Consider the following 19,334-nt stretch of genomic DNA (forward strand, 5'->3'; position numbering starts at 1 on the left):
CTTCTCTTGTGCCTTTCGCCCCTCACCTCTTGTCCTTCCATCATCTCGTTTTCTGTAATTTTGGAAAGTTGATTTATTGCAGAGGAACATCAGCATAGTCAGCATCCCCCACCCCAGCATCTCGCTCGCTCACTTTTTGAATCGATAAGGAGTACATACCCCATATACTCTGAGCAGCTTTTTGCTCAATAACCACTGTGCTTCAATCACCTTACCTTGCCTCTAATCTGAACTGCTGAACTGCTGTATTCATGTGCATCGATAGATACAACTGCTGCTGTTAGAACTGTTTAGAAGTGGGCTTTGGCCCAGTGTTTTTAAAGGGGATTTAAAAGTGGTTGAGCGTTTCAGTGTTTTAAAGTCACCATAAAACAAAAATGAACAATTATTATTGTTTTATAGAATATTGCTGTCACATTTAGTTTCTGTTTAGATTTCCCTGTGTTTCTGTTCTTCCTGCTGGTGACCTAGTTTTCCTGTTTTCCCTGATTAGTTCATTAGTTTCCACCTGTGTTGATTAATCATCTCATTAGTTCCCTTTGTTTGGTTCTTGCTTATAAGCCCTCAGTTCTCCCTTGGTCTTTGTACATTTTCTGTCATGTTTAGTTGTGTTATCATTGTCTCCTGGTTCCTGAGTGGTTTATTAAAGTATTCTGTGCTAGAATCACACTCTGATTCTTCAGTCCTATTCCTGGTACACGCCGTATGCTGACAATAGTAGTGTTTATTATAATTAATGTGTTCTCATAATATTTAATCAAAAACATTAACTTGCCCTCCCCTTTGCAACAACATCTCTTATGTGTTAATTCTTTTAATATTATTTTGGGATAGGACTAGTGATGCACTGAAACTGAAATTAAAATTTTAATTTAGCTGAAAACTGAAAATGAAAATAATTTTTGGTAATTAATCTTGGGTAATTTTAGATGACTTTACTATGTTATTCAGAGTGTCTTGATCTCTGAGATAAACCATTTGTAGAAAAGTTCTTTGGCAAAGAGCCTCTGGATATTTTAGACAAACAAAATTTACACATTCCTAATCTAGCACCATTTTTCGGCACAGTGAAGTATGTTCACACTGCTAACATGTTTACCTGTTGTAGCTTATCCATGTTGTGTACAAATATACACTGATACAGTCAAAATGCATAATCAGAGAAGCACTAATTTAACGTCAGTGATTTCAGACCTCCAAAACTATTTTTAGTCTAAACCAGAAATAATATTTTCAGTAGCCAAAATTTCAGTGCATCACTAATTTCAACATTGAATCAATTACATAATTTGACACTCACTGATTGAACTCACTGATGTTATTGTATTTTGATGTCATTATGAGTTAGGGTACTGATCATCCTGTCCTGGTTTATTTTGCATTATGACTGTACATTTTCCTTACATATTACCTTTCCTGATGGCTCTTAGTTACCTTGTGTTTTTAAGCTGCATAAAATGTCAAACATCTCAGAATAGAAATATTAAAAATATATTAAGACACAGGAGGCATTTGCTCACCTACTCATTTCAAACCTGTATGACTTTTGTTGAAAAAAAAAAATGTAGCAGAAGCTGCATTCTTTGAGCCTGTTATGCTCTAAAAAGGAACAAATTATCATCATAAAAGTCTGTTGCCTTATGATAGCATTGTGTGGGGAACAGACTGAAATTTGAATTGATTCACAATTCACTTTCTTTGTACAGAAAAGAGCAGCTTGGACATTGTAGTAAACATTTGCTTATATTTTACAATGAAAAAAGAAAGTCCAATGGGTTTGGAAGAACTTGAGAGTAAGTAAATAGATTTTCACTTTTGCATGTAAAGTGTCAGGTCAGGTGTTCTTCTTCACATTGGATACTGGATGAACATTGGTTATTGCCCTGTAGTTGTGCACCCTGCAGGAGGAATTGCACGCTGTGTTCTCACTGCCCGCTCACTGACGGCACCCTGGGATTAGAGTATGCTCTCTCTGCTCACTCTTTCTTACTGGTCCAAATCAAACACACAGATTGGGGGATGGGGGCGAAAGGATGAGTGATAGATAGAAAAGACAGTGAAGGTAGATCTGACCGAGAACAAATTGTTGCTGAATAATACAACACAAATCAATTTCTCACTCTGCCTGGTCGGCAGGTTGGATCGCTCCCGGCCATCTGAGCAGCAATGGCTTCTTTTGTTCTGATGGAGCGAGGGAGGAGAGAGAAAGAGGTTTATTATTTCTCTCTAGGTCTCTGCTGCTCTATTCTGCTGTTTTGGACCTTGTGTGTAAAGTCAATCAATGCTTCTCTGCTTTGATGACTTATTTCGTTACAGGAATCAAAGATAAGCTGTGCAAAATAGTTCGCTTTACTTTTTGGCCCTTATATTCATAGTATAATAGAGAGATATTTGAGCAGATGTTTTCAATATTTTTAAAATAATATTATAGCATTTGTTAAGATTTTAATTTTAATTATAGATAAGATTGAGTAATTTTAGTGCTATGTGCTTTTTCCGTTTTATTTGCTTTTATTTTAATATTTCTGTTTAGCTTGAGTGAATATTATATATTTTTTCTGTGTTATTGTAGAAGCGCAACTTATTATAACTAATATTTAACTTATTACTTTCAGTTAGTTGCCAAGACAAAATTTCTAATTTTCTTTCAAGCTTTTTTCATTATTTTTTTTTTCATGTTTTATTTTATTTCAACTTTATTTGGATTTAACAAAAACTATTGTAATAATTTTAGTTAACTATAACAAGTTATATAGTTTTTTTTCTTTTGATTGTGTTTTTTAACATTTATAAATTATACATTTTATAGTTTTAGCCTTTCCCACATTAAACAAGTTTTACATCTAAAGAAATAACAGTATTTTGGATGCTTTTTCAAGAATGAGTTTACTTTATTTCAACCACTCTGCTGAGTTGCATGGGGGATTGTTGGAAATCAAGAGCTGCGAAGGATGTGTCTATGAAAACCAACCAGATGAAGGTCTCTCAGTAGACAGGATGTTAAGGACACATTGGATTCTAATGTTGGCTTTCTACCTCTGTGTACTGCCTGTGATGACAACATTACTTACTCCTGACACTACATTACACTCCTGAAACATATGGTGTGCAATTATGTTTTGTCATTTAATAGTACAAGCTTCCTGTGCACATTTATCTTACTTATGAAGTCATACAATGTAAAAAATTCCATATGTGCTGTTTTGCTCACTCATTGCTCCATAAAACATTAATATGGACTTTAAATTGGACTAAGCAGGAAGGATAAAGCAGGGGAAGGAGGTAACAGGAAGCTGAGAGACAGAAAGCTTATTCCAGGCACAAAAAAGATGACTTTCTGGCTACAGTAACATCAGGCTTATCCTCGGCAGCTTGAGTGTGAACTGGAGTTTCAGTCTGCTGCCCCTCTGCTTCTACACACTACCCTGCCTAGCCTTTCCTTATCATTTATTCATCTCACTCGGTAAGAATAGCAGGGTCTGAATCAATTAACCAGCACTCCAATGTCTCTGTGACAAGCAGATTGCTCTCAACAGCAATGAAGTTACGACAACGACTAGGGAATTCTCTGTAGCAACCCATTACACAAATTATCTCGGTTTACAGTATGTATTTGTTAATGTGAATACAGTAGCTACTAGCTCCACCCACTGCAGTACTCTGTGCTTGTGTTTATATACTTGAGTAGGCATACTGCTTACTGTATTTGCCACAGTAGGACTGTCTTTATAGCTAACAAAATTACAAATCTCTGTATTCTTCTCTTTATTCTGTGTGCGTGTGTGTGTGTTTAAATGGTATTCCTTATGTTATGGGGAAATGTCCCCACAAGTATAGTAATACCAGGAAATTTAGACCTTTTTTAGTTTTGGTCTTCGTGAGGAAACAAGCTTATAAATCATACAGAATGAAGTTTTTTAAAAGTTTTGTGTGAGGGGTATAGGTTTAGGGGCAGGTTTAGGGTAAGGGGATAGAAAATACAGTTTGTACAAAATAAAAACCATTATACCTATGGAGAGTCCCTATAAAACATGGAAACCTGTGTGTGTGTGTGTGTGTGTGTGTGTGTGTGTGTGTGTGTGTGTGTGTGTGTGTGTGTGTGTGTGTGTGTGTGTGTGTGTGTGTGTGTTAATCAGTTAATCAGTCTGCAAACATACGGCAATTTATTTATTTTAGCATGTGTTTCTGCTGTGTGCTGTTTGGTTAATTATTAATCTTGGTCTGTTTACAAAGAGTAGCTGTTTGTGTATATATCAAAAACAACGCACATACATTCAAATATGCATGGATTATGTGTGAAAAATAATTCAAATTTAAAATAGATGTTTTCTATTTTAATTTATTTTAAAATGCAGTTTATTCCTGTGATGGCAGAGCTGGATTTTCAATAGCCATTACTCCAGTCTTCAATGTCACATGATCTTTTAGAAATTATTTTAAAATGCTGTTCTGGTGCTCAAGAAACATTTTAAAAATATCATCAATGTTTAAAACAACTCTACTGATTAATATTTTTATGGAAACTGTGATACATATTTTTTTATTGTTTCATTGGATTGCTTGATGAAGTTAAAAAACAACAACATTTATTTGAAATAGAAACCTTTTGTGACATTATAACTGTCTTTCTTGTCACTCCTAATCAATATAATGCATCCTTGCTGATCAAAAACCCTGACTGACCCAAAAACGTTTGAACAGTAGTGTATGTCTACAGCATATCAATATTGAATATCAGTTGTAACATAAGAGATAAGTGTCTTAAGAGAACATGTTTTGTTATATTGTGATCATGACAATATAAGACATAAAAATGCACAGCCTTCATAAAAGGTAAAATATAAAAGTATAACTTTCCATTAAACCATGTGTCCAGGACAGTGAACACTGTTGTAGGGAATTGCACAGTTTGATTTATTCAGAAGATTCTCTAATTTTCTCTGCATCTGATGTGTGCTGTTGTGACATTTATGCATATTCTGCATCATCAGTTTCAGCGAGGCATTAATTATATCTTTAAACTTACTTTCCTCCATGTGTTAAAACGTAACCTACAAATGCTTATGTATAGATTAAACCACTTCACACCTCAGCAAGCACTACTGTGTAGTTATGATTCACCAGCACGATTTGGTAACCTAAAATCAATTGTTTTACTCTTTGCTTTTTTTCATATCACAGTTTCTCATATCTACTCTGTGCACATTTCTCATGTGCTGTTGTGATTATTCACTGATCTGAACATTTTACCTTCGGTTATACTTTGATTTTGGTTAGCTTGAAGTTTTTTGTGGTTAAATATGAATTATGAAGGATTTCATCATATAAATGGCTGAATTATACATTAGCATTGTTCATAATTCAATTCAGAGTATTATTTACAGATTGTACAGAGGAACATTTGGACCTTGTGCCATGTCATTTTGGCAGCTGAACATGCCAGTGGGCACAGCTTACTAGAGTGGCACAATGTCTATTTATATACCCCTGAAACAGCATTTCTCAGACCTGCGAGGACAGCGGCCAGGACATCTGCCAAGAGTTAGCCTAACTCAATAGCGCTTTATCCATACTATATCTCCCACAGTCCCTTTCCACCCTTTTAAATTTGGTCTCCTTCCTACTCTTATTCTGTCTCATCATGATGCTTTTTGACTTCATTTTCCCCTCAGCTATACTTTCCACATCCTCCCCCTCCCTATGTTGTTTCTTTTCTGCTGCTACAGTACAAATAGGGACAGAAGATCTCCGTGGAAAACGCTGGGAGCGATTAGTCTTCACTCCAGAGTCTTACACTTGCATTTCTGCATCTCTCTTTTTCACTGGCCTCTGCCTCCGTCTCATAATCTCTCCCTCTTGTTCATACGCTATCACTGGCAGCGGTTATTTTTATCTGTTCTGTGGGTTTGCTGGTGAGTGAGTGTACAGGTTGTAGAAGTTTTTGCTGGTGGATTGTACCCTGGAGAACATGTCCTGATGATTCCTCTCTCAGGAAATCAGAGGAAGTGTTTATAGCTTGTTTGCTCTCAAGTTGTCATACAGTACATCTCTGGGATTCTACTGTTGATGTGTGTTAAAATGGTGTTTAGTCGAGTGTGGTTAGTTGAACATATCCATTATTATTGTTCTTGAGCATTTCTTGGGCATATTTAGGCACAATCTGTGAACATAGCTTTTTAAAGATGCATCATGCATCATAAATCAAAACTGGGGTTTACTGGCTTTTAGCTCATATCTGATAGTTTGTGTATTCCTAAAAGTTTAAGTATATATTTGCGAATTATCTCTTCAGGAAAAGTGGGCCATAAAAAAAAAACTGATTGTGCGTCTTGTATCTTGACAGGCAAAGCCAAATGTTTGTCCATTATTTTTCCTGGTTATTTATTCTGAAAAATAACATTTCTGTTATCTTGCATTGGTAACAAGACTGAACAAGCTTTCATGCTGGTCCCTCAATCAGAGATTTTCTCTTAAATGGATATATTTTCTGGCCAGTTTTTATCTTGTGCACACATGCATGATCTGGACTCCAACATTTTTTATATTTTACATTTTCGTTTATTTTAAAAGGTTTAGTCATTTAATTGTTTAGGATTTCGGGATATTTATTTTCATTTAGTTATGTATATATGTCTTTAGACTTGACATTTCTGCATACAGTATAGAGTTGGTTGTTGGTCCTTTGTAGCAGAAACCATTAAGCCGATCTCATTTCCTTTAACATCTTTTCTCTTTTAATTATAATGATGTCAGTTATAGTGTATATGATAAATTACAATTACATACGTGAAACAACATGGAGTTGATATTTACTCCCCTGTTGTGCAAAGCAAGTAAAATCTGACATCATGATTTGTGAACTTTGGCTGGAGTGGCACCTGACACTTCCCAGAGCCAGCGGTGCATTATCGGTGCAGTCGGGTTGCCATGCTCAGAGTGAAGAGAGAATGACATTCTGCTAACAGTGTTCGTGATCTGTTGTTTGGAGCATTGCCTGGGCTATACACAACTGCAGTGGCACTGCAGCAACATTGCAGCTGGGGGAACTGAAGAGGCTAAGTAAATTAGCATTTAAATCACATCTGACCCGAACTGTGCAAAAATGAAATTGAGCAAGCTGAACGCTTATTAGGGGAAGTTGAAGGAGAACTGCATGGTGGGGAGGGGAAGATTAGAAGAATAGGGTATAAATAGGCACGTTTCCATTACCCTTCAAATTGCGCAAATTGAAATTGCGAATTGAAAATATGCCTAATGGAAATGCGTCAATTTCGCAAAAATGCCCATATATCGCAAAAAAGTTTTTACGCTCACATGAGGTGGTTTTTCAGGCAATGCAAAAAAGGAATAATTCGCAAAACTGCAATGGAAACTTTTTTTTTCGCATTTACAGGTCACATGGCATATGTAAAAAGTCATATGATCATTCTTCAATGTATTATAACCTCCAAGAAGCACTTTATACGTGGCCGCTCTCCAGTATAAGGGATTTTCCCTACCATTAATGCTTAGAAAATTTACACTGCACACGTGTGCGGTTCAGTGTTGCTCTGAAGATACCGCCACTGAAGCTGATTGCGGCCACTCTTGTCAATGCTTGTTTATTCCAGCCGCGCCACGCACATTTCTGAAGTGGCTCTCTGTGCTGTTTTTGTAAAGATACACGCATACGCCTCCTTTGAAGAAATATAACCAAAATCCGTTGCAATGACTAAACACGAGAGCAAAAAGTTATGTTTTAGTCGCATAACTCAGGTTAATGGAAACGCTGTCATTTTGCAATACTTTTTTATCAACATTTATAAAATATCGCCAAAGTTTTGCGCAAATCTGTAATGGAAACACGCCTACAGATGTCTCCTAAACTAGCTCTTTTGTTAGTATTGAAGCTAAGCTAACCCTAAAATTTGGTCAACAACAAAATGATATTAGTAATGGTTGTTAGAAAATTAAACCATTGCTGTTTAAATAAGTTACTTGCTATAATATAATATAATATAATATAATATAATATAATATAATATAATATAATATAATATAATATAATATAATATAATATAATATAGCTAAATTTAAACAACATTAAAACTGCAGTGATGTAGGAAAGTGGAGTAGATTATTATTGTAGTGTTTTTGCTGTTTGTTATGTGTTGATTTTGTGTCTTTAAAAAGATGCTGCAGAGCATGACGTCATATAATGACCACTGCAGTGTTCAAAGAAATTTCACATGCTCAAAGTCTAGTGTGACCACACCTTTAATCTTTTCAGTAAAGATCTGCCATCACAATAAAAAACATCAAATGAGGTGCACACAATCTGTTATGCAATCCCAAAAGAGGCAGCTAGTAATAGCTAACCTTACTGTAGATAACTTTAGAGGAACCTGATGAAAAACTGTCTTTTTAGACCATGATTCCAGTAGATGCCGCTGACATACCGATAACTCATACTAATGTGACTTAAAGTAGCCCGTAGCCTGTACCCACTGCCTTGTCAGGTCTGCAAGTTCCATTACTCAAATAAAGTCAAAGTGGCAGCTAAATAGTTCTTGTTCGGTAATATAATGGGATTGCTTATACACCCGAATAACCTTTAGTCCATTCTACATATGGCATATGTTTCATTGTTTCTTTCTATGACGACATAAGACAAATCATATACATTTAATGTGCATCAAGATTTTTTAGACTAACATTTCTTATTGAGCCTGAAAATCTTTTCTGCGTGTATAATGAGATTTTAATGACCGTTTTTCAAAGATTTGAATATAAACCATTACTGTATTGCACTGAGTCTGGAAACAAAGCACCATCCCTTCTAGTCCTTTCTCTATCAGTCTTGTGTACTTCAGTATGAGTTTTGATTCATGTAAATCTTAATTACAGTTAGAAAATAAATAAGATTATACATTTTTGAAAGGCGAAAAAACTTTTTTTGTTGTTGTTGATATTGAATGCTGTATGTCCAATGAAACTGGACATAATAAAGAAAATATAACCCAGGATATAATAGGTGAGCGACTTGTCCTTTGTGTATTAAAATGGCTGCTGAGAGCATGAAACCTGGGAACCAAGGATCCAGTCTAAAGAACCTTTTTCCAATAGAGAACCTTTAATGCAATGGAAAGTTAGACGTCAGAAGTCAGAAAGAGCTTTATTGCCAAGAATGTTTACACACACAAGGAATTTGTCTTGGCGACAGGAGTTTCCAGTGCAGGAGAAAGTACAGACATAGTGCAGACAAACATGATAGTGCAGACATACATAGGAATTACACAGTAGAGATGAAATATAACACTAATAAAAGAAAAACACAAAATGAAATAATGCAGTATAATACAGAAGTAGAAATATAGAGAAAATTAACATTATATAATTATATAATTGTTTATATATAATTGTTTTAATGAATGTACAGATATGTTATTTACAAGTGTATAGTTTATGCAGTTTACAAATGTACAATTTTCAGATGGTGTGTATAAATGTGTCAGTTATAATGGACAGTGTTCCATTAAAATTAAAGTTCTTTATCTAACAATTAATGCTGGCGTGTTGAGGGCCCATGCAGTCTGTGATGCAGGTCAGATGCACATCATGCAGAGCAGTTGTGCACAACATTAGGGGAAGTTAATGTATTCTTTGACTGTGTATTAGACTCAGTGACTCTTCAAGAGTGAGCTAGCCTAAACTCTTTGCATTATCAGAGCTGGAGATCAATCCTCATTAGCATACTGCTCCCTAGCAACCAGAACATGAACAGGACATCTGTTGTTCTGTTATCGCTTTCTGTCAAACAAAGCAGAAGAACAACAGATTATCTTATTACCTGTCCTTCAGCTCACCTTTTGACCTGTCTCATAAAGGTCACTCAGTGCTGATTCATCCTAGTGACTTGATTTTTGAACCTGTTAACCAAAAACATGAATCATTATGACACTATAGCGGATGGATTATAATAGGTGGATTATGGGATAATTTATTTTCCATTTTTTAACATATTCATTCTAAAACACTATAACTGATCTAAATAAAGTGTATTCTTCTACCAATTGAAGTTAGACAGGCTTCAAGCAATCATATTTTTGAAAAGCAAGTTAAGATTAAGGTGCTTATATTGATATCAATATTTATTGACTTTGATATTGTGTAAAATCACATTGTCAGTGTTCGGTGTTTTTGTGTTTGTAATTTACCTTGTGAAGCCCTTTGAGCTCTTTATGTATGAAAAGTGCTATAAGATAAAGTTTTATTATTAAAATTACTCATATTTTTAATTCTTATATAAACTAAAACAATGATTACTGCGAATGGAAAAAATAAATAGATTATCCTTCTCTTGAGGATCCACCTACATTTATATTGTTCGTCTTTGACAGGTTTTGATAGCTCTGTGGGCAATAATTGGAAAACATCTCTGAGAAAGACAAATTTATTTATTAATTAAATGCAATTTAAGTGTCATAATTTCTGTTTAATAGCTTCAACAAAGCAAAACTAAACTATCCCTAATTTGAAATCTCTATACTAAGAGAAATGGTACCATTTCTGTGGTACCATTGTGACTGTCCCATAGACTGCCAAGTAAATAACAGTGTCAAGGTCCATAAAATGTATGAAAGTCGTCATCAGAATACTCCATCTGCCATCAGACATGCAATCTAGGCTAAATGAAGCGACGGAAACACTTTTTGCAAGTTAAGAAAACAAAAATAACAACTTTATTAAACAATTCCTTTGTCAACAGTCTCCTCTGTCTCTCTCCATATCACCGTATATTTTCTTTGCTTACAAAGTATTCTCGTCACTTCATAACGTTATGGTTGAACCACTGATGGCAGATGAACTATTCTGACCATGTCTTTCATACTTTTCTGGACTTTGACAGTGTAACTTACTTGGCAGTCTATTGGACAGTCACAGGTGTCCTGGTTTTCATCCAAAATATCTTTAATTGTGTTCCGAAGATGAACAAAGCTTTTACGGGTTTGGATAGACATGGGGGTAAGTGATTAATAACAAAATTTTCATTTTTGGGTGGAGTATCCCTTTAAACGCATTTTCAATTGGCTACTCTGTTGACGTCATATTGTTGTGTATATTGACATCATTCATTTATCTACATCCACATTGAGTATTGTGCTATGTGCATAAGTAAATCTAGTCTTCAGTGTACTTTCTTTTGTCTCCTTGCTGAAATGAATGTGCAACATACCTCCTTTATTTCTCTGTCAACAAAACATTACTCATTGGTAAAATTAGCTTCATACTGGAAAAGCTATTATGCTGCTGAGCTTCCATCGTGGCACTGAAAAATGTAGGTAGTTCACTAGCATCACTCCCCAGGACTGCATGGAAGTGAGCAAGAACGATTCATTCACTCAGAGTCTAGCGAACTACTACAGCAAACTCATCCATCTTTACAGTGATCCAGTTTCATTTATCTTCAATGCAGTGTTGAGGTAAATATGAACGTCATCCTGACCATTCTCACAGGTCAGAATACAAGACGCCATTTATTTACTTGCAACGATGTCACGTTTTGTAAGTCATTACTACAGTCCGTTGTGGTGCATGCTGGCTGGGATGTTATCAGTCTCATTCCGTCGGCAGGTTGAGGAATGGTGTTGTTAGCTAAAGGGCCGCCTGAAGGTTAGTGTTCATATTGATGGATGAAGAAGGGATTTAGCTTATTTCTGTAGCGTTACCCTAACACCATGGAAGAAATACCTACAAGTCAAGCATAGGGAAATGAACCAGCCTTACAAACTGTTCATTATAAAATAAAACCTAAAGGAAATTACTGTCCTATCTCCTTTCTCAAAGCTCACTCTTGTGTCCTTTTTCCCCTTTTCCACGCCCCCTCCCTGGGATTCAGGTGCTTCTATTAGCTTACTTCATTAAGTGGAGGTTGATTGTCTTTTCCTATGGGACCTTTTTGTGATATATGCAGTAAGGCTGAGTGAGGGATTGTGGGAAACCAGTGATTAACTGTGGATATTCAGAGGGGCACTGTTGGTTCAGAAGCCGTTGCTTTCTCAGGCTTGCTTCAGAAACTCTCGACAATGGAAACTTTTAAATCTGAGAAAGAATTGTTAGTCATCTATCATGCAGTGTTGTCATCCCACGCACCATTTTCCATTACAGCCACTAGATAACGTATCACAAATATGCTATGAAATATGAGGCTTTTCTTGGCTCGCTTCATTTCAAAGCAGATGTTTCTGAGGGCGCTCTCTTACAAGCAAGTCTCCTACAGCAGTGCACTAAACTTGTAATTAGCTTTGTTTACACTCTGAAGAAGCTTTTTTCTATTTATCCTCCTCTTCCTTCTTTGAGAATGATTGATAATAGAGATACTTTTCACATCATTAAGGAAATAGCTCACCTTAAAATGAATATTATTTACTTGCCGTTGTGTTGTTGCAAACCTGTATGACTGATTTTCTTCTGTGGAGCTTTGTTTGTATTTATTTATATTATTTTTTTTTTATGAATTTCCTGGCTGGGGCCAGGATGAAGACTGGGGCTTTAAATCTTCAAAATGACAAAAAAGCCACAAAAGTCACGTTTTCAGTGATTAACGGCTTACATTTAGGTCTGTTCCTTGCACAAAGTTATCAAATGGCTTAAAAGGACTCTAATATGTACCAATTTGATGATAGTTTTTGTATACTTTTTGAAGCTTGACGGCTTCAGTTCTCTTTTATTGTCACTGCATAGTTTGACCATTTTATTAAGGGAAATTTCTCCTTTTGTGTTCCACAGAGGTAAGAAATTCAAAGGGGTGTGGAATGGCGTAAACAAGATGAGTGAACCTTTCCTTTAGGAACATAATAATAATACTGCCTTTTGCATTTGTCAGAACTGTTTGTATTCCTGTCACCACATTCGTATTCTGCTGCAAACCATAAGTGACATTTCAGAGCTAAATGTGTTAGCACACATGGTTCAATCAACAACAAATGCAAAGAAATGTAGCATAGTATTTGCCTGTTCTTTAAAGTGTGATATGTTTATGCAATAAATGTATGTACAAGATTTATCATTTTTATAAATCTAGACTTTTCTTGATTTTTAGAAAACTAAATTTCTGTTTATAGTTTTCATAGACATGGAAAATATTGTTTAGGGAAAGTTATTTATTTTTAATTGGCTCAAGTTAAAAAATATAGATGTGAAATCATTACCCTAAATGTTTTAAATTGGATGAATGAAAAATCTTTCAGTAATTTCCAAGTTAAATCTATATCAGTTGTTTTATTTTTCCAATTTGTTAAACTAGAAAATTAAGAAAAAAGCAAACAAATAAAGGAACATTCTTATAGGAATAAAGGAACATTCATGCAATTTTCTGTTTTATTTTCATTCAATTCCAAATGTTAATTTTAAAACAACAAAACATGTTTTTTTTTTATCTGAAAACACTTCCCCATAAAACATGAAAAAACTAGTTCAACAAACTAACATAAAACAATTTATCTCAGAATCACAACAAACGGCATCAAAACTATATGGTTTTATTCCACAATATTGGCAGAACTGAATTTTAGTTGTTAACTCACCTTTTCCGAGGTTGAGCATTACCTGCTGAATAAAATATAAAGTGCTTTTCAAATACTTAGTCCAGGTGCAGGGCATAAATCAGTATGAAAAAATGGACATAGAAGGCCTGAGATTGGTCGGTTCATCCATTACAAAGTTTTCTTCCAAGATGATTCCCACTCTAGATGGGTTAGATGTGGACTTGCTTGATCAACACTGAGGACTTACTGGAGTCTGTCTTGTCAGCTGCATCCTAACAGAGGAAGAAACAGATCGATTAAGACATTGTCAAGTCAGTTAAGTAATGTTGTTGTCAAATACTCAAGATCATATGCTGTGTTCACACCATGTTCTACTTAGAGCTGTTCATGTCCTTGGACCGGGAACTGTGCGTTTCTATGTCAACACTATCGATGCCTAAATTAATCTGCAGCAGTCAGGTAGAGTCATGTGATACAAGTAGAAGCTCTCAGAAAATTCACAGATTACAGATGCTAATTATGAGTTCTACAAGGACATTAATTATTTTTCCAAGTCAGAATCTTGTAATTATGGCAAATACAACATGGGATGAATGCACTTATACATACCTGGTTTACTGTAAAAAGATCTGGCCTTTTTGTGATGTCAGGCTTGTCTTTGACAACTTTTCTGTGAAGAGCAAACATTAAAGTTACAGTCTTTATAAGGGCATCTGACTTAAGGGTTTACATTTAATTGTGCAGTGTACCTGTTAATAAAGTGATCCCCCTCAGAACAGGTCTCAGTTAACCCACATGACATACAGCTGATCTGGAGTTCTGCTGTGAGGTGATATAAGTGTACATTTTAGAGCATAAAGTAATTTAAATGTACAGTATGTACATGCCTGATGTGAACAATGTCATTGTTTCATTCTTTTATAACTTCCATGTTTGAACATAGAGACAGGGTTTCACAGACAGGGCTTAGCTTAAGCCAGGACTAGGCCATGTTTAAATCAGGATATTTAAATAACTTTTATAAAAATGTCTTAAGAACTTTACTGGTGTGCATCTTGAGACACGACAATGGCACTGACATATTTTAAGATGTGCCAGTACAAGAAATTTCAGTCAAGACAGCTTGAACATGCATTTTAGTCTGAAACTTGTCTGTGAATCCGGGGGGTAATGTTTATATAACAACATCGAATGAAAAAGGAAAAGACGAAAATAATCTCAGTCGATCTCGCTGGTCTGGAGTTCAAGCGCGGTTTTCTCTGCTGCAGGCGCGTGAGGAAACTAGTTAACGGATGAGAAATGTCCCATCGTTTAGACAAAGACCAATTTTCGCCGATCACAAACAGTCTCTCAAGGAAAAGAAAGAGTGAAAAAAAGGTAAATGGCGGAAAATAACATCCTAACTTATCTAAAACAAAGTTTCCACCTTCTCATCCACAGCTCGTGACAAAATGGTATTGTTAACGGACTCGCAGCACCAGTGTGAGTAAGCGTGGTCATGATATAAACTAAATAATATGAGTTAATCTAACCTGATATTTTACATTCGACAAAACAAATATGTCTTAGTTGAGCTCTTAATGAAAAATATTTATATTAAGCAATGCTTTGAATTAAAAAAATATTACTTGAAAAATAAAACAAATAATGGTACATTAAATTGAAAGACAAATTATTAATTGGATGAAGTATTGCTTGAAAAACTTTTTTTTGTGAACTAACTGTTCTTTCATACTTCTGGTTCATTTTAATGATTTGGTTAAACCGATTCTCAACATACTTGTAAATCACTTGTAAGGGAGAAATAAAGGTGGAAAACGAATTAAGGCGTAAAACTAAGTTATTTGTTATATTTAAATCATAAATGCATATATCATAAATAAATCCATGCATCATAAATCGATTGTATCGGATTTCTATTCAGGCACCAAACAGAGTACACAAAACTTTTCAAACAAGTTTAAAAGTTTGCACAATGAGTGCTGCATTTTTAAGATGGCATGTGAAGTTGAAAACATTTTTTTTTTTTTTGTTGGATGCTTCAATGCATCCTGTGAATGTTAAGAAACAGATCCTGGTGGACCCTAATTAGACATGTTTTCCTTAAGATCATTCATACCACCCACCAACGAATGGATTATGAAAATATGTAGTTTTACCCATCTGTAGGATAGATGAAAGATTACTCATTCTTGTCGGAATGAATAATGTTCCTTTTTCTCAAAGTTAATTGGTCCTTCTGCGTGTGGTTGCCATTATGCATGAGCATATACAAATCCTTTAAAATCCATTTACAAATCTCTCTCTCTCTTTTCTCTCCAGTTTGTGGCACAGCCAAACTGTCAGCAGCTCTTGGCCACACAATGGTATGACGGCTTTCCTGGCTGGCGGCGCCGTCACTGGGCAGTTAAGCTGGTCATGTGCTTCATTATCGGCCTGCTCTTCCCTGTCTTCTCACTGGTCTACCTGCTGGCTCCAAAAAGCACGTTGGGGCTCTTCATCAAAAAACCCTTCATCAAATTTATTTGCCACACAGCCTCCTACCTCACCTTCCTCTTCCTCCTCCTCCTGGCTTCACAGCACATAGCACGCACCAACCTACACATGCAGGGCCCTCCACCCACTGTGGTGGAGTGGATGATACTACCTTGGGTGCTAGGTGAGTATGAGAGTGTGTGTGATGGGGATAGCTTGTTGATTTTTGTTACATAGTAATGATGTAGTTATGATATCACATATAGTGTGCAAGTCAACACTGTAGTAATATTCCTCAAATATTCTGGTCAGGGATTTTTACTTATCTGTTAACCTTAACCCTAAGTAATAAAGTTCTTCAATTAGTTAAGCCTGAACCATTTAATATTCAATAATCTCAATTGTTTTAACGCTTTTATTTAGACATTTAAAATAAGTTTAAGATAAATTTCACATTGACTTACATTGACTCACACTGATTAATAGAATTCATTCAAAAATGTAACCAGTATCGTTTGAAATATTTTGTTTAAAATATTTTCCAATAATCACTATTGTACATCCCAAGTTAATGACTATACATTTGTGTTTTGCTCATAGGCTTTATATGGGCTGAGATTAAGGAGATGTGGGATGGAGGTTTTACTGTGTATGTCCATGACTGGTGGAACCTGATGGACTTCGCCATGAATTCTCTCTATTTGGCCACAATATCTCTAAAGATTGTCGCGTATGTCAAGGTGAGCTCCTGTAAATGTTTCACTGTCGATTCAGTCATCCACACTCACACTCAAATGCACGCGAGCACATGCACGCAGACACAATCCAGACTTCATGACCATCTGCAGCTGTGTTAGTCACCCTGCATGGAAGGGGTTTCAGCCCACACGAGTCCCTTACAGCATGTGTGTGTGTGATGATAAATGGTCCAAGCCGTATAAGTTATGTTCTGTTTTGTGTTTGGACATGTTCTCAAGAATTACATTTACAAGCTATAAATATTTGTGTGAATGTTCGTGTCTACATGTATTAGTATTTTATAGTACGATTTCAAAACGTGGGAATTCACTGTAAAAAAAAAATGTTAATATAACAAAAAATATTTTTTTAAAATTGTAAATAAAACAAAGTATCTTTTACAAGAAAATAGTATTTCAGTTTTTCTACTTTTTACACTTTTTTTCAGGGTTGCTTTCTTTATTTCTTTGTAATTGTTTGTAAAATTTTCTAACAATTTCTGAGTAAAATAAATATTTTTTACTTTTTGTTTTTCAGTGTAGAGGGTGAATTTATTAGACAGTTAATACTGTGGTCTTAGTCCCAGTAGAGAACAGAATTTAAAGCAAGAAAATCTCAGCCATGCCTTGCACTGAAATCCAAAATTATTTCTCTGCCCACCGAAACATGGAATTGAGGGATGGTGCTGAGGGGAGAAGGCATCTCATTCCACCCTCAAGTGAAGTTATGCAAGGCAAAAGCTCAGGAAATGTCTTAAAGGGGTGCTATTATGCTTTTTCACTTTTTCAACTTTAGTTATATTGCTTTTTCAGCATAAAAAGATCTGCAGAGTTACAAAGCTCAAAGTTCAGTTCAAAAGGAGATATTTTATTTAACAAAAATCACTTTTCAAAAACTACAACGAACGACTCGTTTGGACTACAACGCATATTTTCCAGGATTTGTGATATCACAAAAAGCACGTGGGACGAGTGGGACGAGACCTGGTTGAGCTACACTAGAGAAGGCAACGAGTGTTATCACTATGTCGGAGACACGCTAGCTTTCCCAAGGCAGACGAGTTTAGAGTGGTTACAATCATCTGGGTGTAAATTGCGTACAAATTGATTTGATTTTGACGCAATATTTAAACTGAAGCTCACAGGTGGCTATGATAAAGGGCATGAGATTTCCAGACCAGGTGCCGAGTGCTGTCAATCACAATACACACTGGCCCAACTAACCAATCACAACACAGACTGGCGCAGCTAACCAATCACAGCGCATTTTGTATTTCAGAAGGTGGGCCTTCATTTAATGCAGGAACTATTCAAGCCGTTCATGTCAGACTGGGGAGAGAGTTGTTGTAATAATGTAAAATACGTGAAAATTTATGTTTTTCGAACAACCAAGTATGAGAGCCTGTTCTTGTACACCCCCAAAACAAAATCAAGACCTTGTAAAAGAGCATAATAGGACCCCTTTAAGAACCTGTTAGAACTTTGACTCAACTGCCTGGAATAAGGCATATCCAGAACAAAAAATAATGGAAGAACTGTAGCTTCCACATTCTGCATCTTTTCCATTATTTATTTATTACTTATTTTATTTGCATCTGTTGTCTGTATTGTTACAGCACCTGATTCACTCAAGGAATCATGCAGATTAGGTATTGGTGCAAACACACTTATATTATTAGTGTTAATTGCAATTTGCATTGCAGTTTTTATTGCAACACTGCAATTGACTCTTTAAAATGGCAAAATTGTGCTCAACTACACAGCACATCTGTATACATGACAGTTATCAATCTCTTTTCCATCTTTTGATCATCATTTGATGAATTACTCCTTCCATGATCACTGGAAAATGTGCACAAGCATCATTTTTAAATACAATTACCATCATCTTCTGTAGGTGGTAATAGCATAGTGTTAACTGCATCAGGAAAATAAGCCAATCCATTCACGTATGTGAATCTGATCCATTAAGCCACATTTGCATAAAAAGGAGGCTTGTTTGCCCAGAAAAAAATGACAGTGACTTGGCAATGAATTTAAATATGCAAGATGCAGCGCTATACCAGTGCATTTAGCACCTGGCTATGTTGGACTGTGGGTGTTAAAGTACGTGAATATGGGCTAAAAATGGACTCTACACAAATGTGCAAACACTTAGCCAACTATCTGTAAGTATGGTCCCGTTGCACATACACTGATGATTAAAAATTTATAAAATAAGTAACACTACTGTTTTCAACACTGATAATCATAAAAATTGTTTCTTGAGTAGCAAATCAGTATATAAGAATGATTTCTGAAGGATCATGTAAAATTGAAGACTGGAGTAATGATGCTGAACATTCTGTTTTGCCACCACAGAATAAAATATATTTAAAAAGAAAATTGTTATATTAAATTGCAATAATATTTCACAATATTACTATTTTTTGTATTATTTTTGAATAAATAAATGCATCCTTGGTGAGCATAAGAGTCTTGCACTACTATTAACTGTTTGCATTATACTAAACATTGTTTGCATAACTAGAAGCAATTGTGTGTAACATACTTGTGTAAAGTACATTTTAAACTTAAGACACAGGGTTTTGCACTT

The 19,334-nt window shown here is 35.5% G+C and overlaps 1 protein-coding gene across 1 annotated transcript in view; it reads left to right on the top strand.

The window, feature by feature from the left end:
• LOC109088128 (short transient receptor potential channel 5) overlaps positions 1 to 19,334 on the top strand; it is a 78,070-nt gene that overhangs the window by 39,399 nt on the left and 19,337 nt on the right. The window contains exons 4-5 of the mRNA XM_042731529.1: positions 15,849 to 16,185; positions 16,602 to 16,741. Of these exons, the coding sequence (XP_042587463.1) occupies positions 15,849 to 16,185; positions 16,602 to 16,741 (477 nt within the window). The remainder of the gene's footprint in view (positions 1 to 15,848; positions 16,186 to 16,601; positions 16,742 to 19,334) is intronic.

The sequence above is a fragment of the Cyprinus carpio genome, chromosome A1, assembly GCF_018340385.1.
Source record: "Cyprinus carpio isolate SPL01 chromosome A1, ASM1834038v1, whole genome shotgun sequence".
NCBI classification, from domain to species: Eukaryota; Metazoa; Chordata; class Actinopteri; order Cypriniformes; family Cyprinidae; genus Cyprinus; species Cyprinus carpio.